This window comes from Seriola lalandi, unplaced genomic scaffold, assembly GCF_002814215.2.
Source record: "Seriola lalandi dorsalis isolate HSWRI2012SDOR001 ecotype SW California unplaced genomic scaffold, Sedor1 jcf7180001976051, whole genome shotgun sequence".
In the NCBI taxonomy this organism is placed as follows: Eukaryota; Metazoa; Chordata; class Actinopteri; order Carangiformes; family Carangidae; genus Seriola; species Seriola lalandi.
In genome coordinates this window covers 1-1,258 of record NW_019446717.1, presented here as the reverse complement: position 1 = coordinate 1,258, position 1,258 = coordinate 1, and the positions used below count along the sequence as shown (strand labels likewise).

The window sequence follows — 1,258 nt, the reverse complement described above, 5'->3', positions numbered from 1 at the left end:
TTCATTGTCCCCAACTGTTGGAACTAGACATCCCTTGGAAGGTACAGAATCACCCAGTGCAGATAAACCTCCTGGGCATACTGGTCTACAACTGAGACATGTATGTGAATATCTTTATATTGTTTGTGATTGGAAGAGTGAGGACATTTTGGGTGTTAGCTTTGTTTGTGTAGTTAGAAATCAGAGTCAGGATGAAAGAGGGTTAAAGGGTCAGCCGATGAAAGGTGTGATGGTGCTCACGTGACAAAGAAATCCGCCTTGCTTTTGGAGTTGCTGACGAACTGGAGGTAGCAGCCACCTAAGCAGAGGGAGTTCATGTATTCCTCCTCTGTGATGTCCAACGAACGCCTGAGTTTAGCAAACACTGGTGCGGCGAACGTCTGTATCTCAAACCCCTGGAAGGTAAGGGTTCAACAGAAGCCTTGAAAATTTCACAAAGCGCTTTGCTTTCATTTGCTTTACAGGAACTCATAGACCAACAAAGAGTATTTGTGAATATATGATCATAATTGACAACAGTATCCAGGTACTGAAAATAATGTGAAAATAAACACTTGCCTCATGGGTTTGAGTTTCCTCCGCTTTGAAATCTTCAGCTGTGAGTGTATCCTGCGCAAAGAAGTTCATGAGCGAAATTACATCTTCAGTGTTTCATGTTTACAATTCAACCACTGCCTTAAAATGAGAAGAATGTTCACCTGGCCTGCTGTGTCCACAGAGGCCTGAGTTAAAGCACGCATGCCGTCTTTCATCATGGATGTCAGATGGTAGAACTCGTGCTCTGGGTTGATCTCAAACACCCCTAGCATCCTCCATCGTCGTCTCAGCTGCCACCAGTATCTTCGCCTGGCTGCTCCGGAGGTGCCAGCAGCTGTTGTCTGGGCCATCTGTCACACCAGGTAAACAACAAGACCATCAGCTGCAAACTCAGTTACAGACAAACCAAACCATGTGAGTTTAACATGAGTCTCGGATATCAGTCGGACTACAGCTACAGTATATGTTGGACATTAGTGTCTTACACACACACACACACACACACACACACACTTCAGACATACAGTATGCTGTACAATAAAAGAGAGGAGGCTTCTAAGCTCAAGTTAGGTGTTCTTTCTTTCAAGGTGATCCTCAAAAGCTAAATCACACAACTATATATTCAGGTAGCTCTTACCTGGACCTTCTTGCTTGGGTCTGCCCACACACTGCGTCTGAAATAAATATTGCCTTTGTGTATGTAACGTTTCCTCCCATTGTA

The 1,258-nt window shown here is 44.3% G+C and overlaps 1 protein-coding gene across 1 annotated transcript; it reads right to left on the bottom strand.

Moving 5' to 3' along the window:
• Positions 1-12: 12 nt before the first annotated feature.
• Positions 13-1,233, bottom strand: LOC111656142 (phosphatidylinositol 4-phosphate 5-kinase-like protein 1). The gene is made up of 4 exons (XM_023407738.2): positions 1,175-1,233; positions 699-887; positions 559-609; positions 13-395 (listed from the first exon to the last, which is right to left on the bottom strand). Exons 2-4 carry the CDS (start codon positions 885-887, stop codon positions 237-239), a joined length of 399 nt encoding a protein of 132 aa, XP_023263506.1. The 5' UTR covers positions 1,175-1,233; the 3' UTR covers positions 13-236.
• Positions 1,234-1,258: the final 25 nt, after the last annotated feature.

Bases quoted from the DNA above. Each gene is read 5' to 3' on its own strand.
- LOC111656142 (XM_023407738.2), bottom strand. From the start codon at position 887: ATGGCCCAGACAACAGCTGCTGGCACCTCCGGAGCAGCCAGGCGAAGA. The intron at 610-698 runs GTGAACATTCTT...TTCTTTGCGCAG, and splicing joins CTGTGGACACAGCAGGCCAG to GATACACTCACAGCTGAAGA. The intron at 396-558 runs GCAAGTGTTTAT...CTTACCTTCCAG, and splicing joins AGGAAACTCAAACCCATGAG to GGGTTTGAGATACAGACGTT.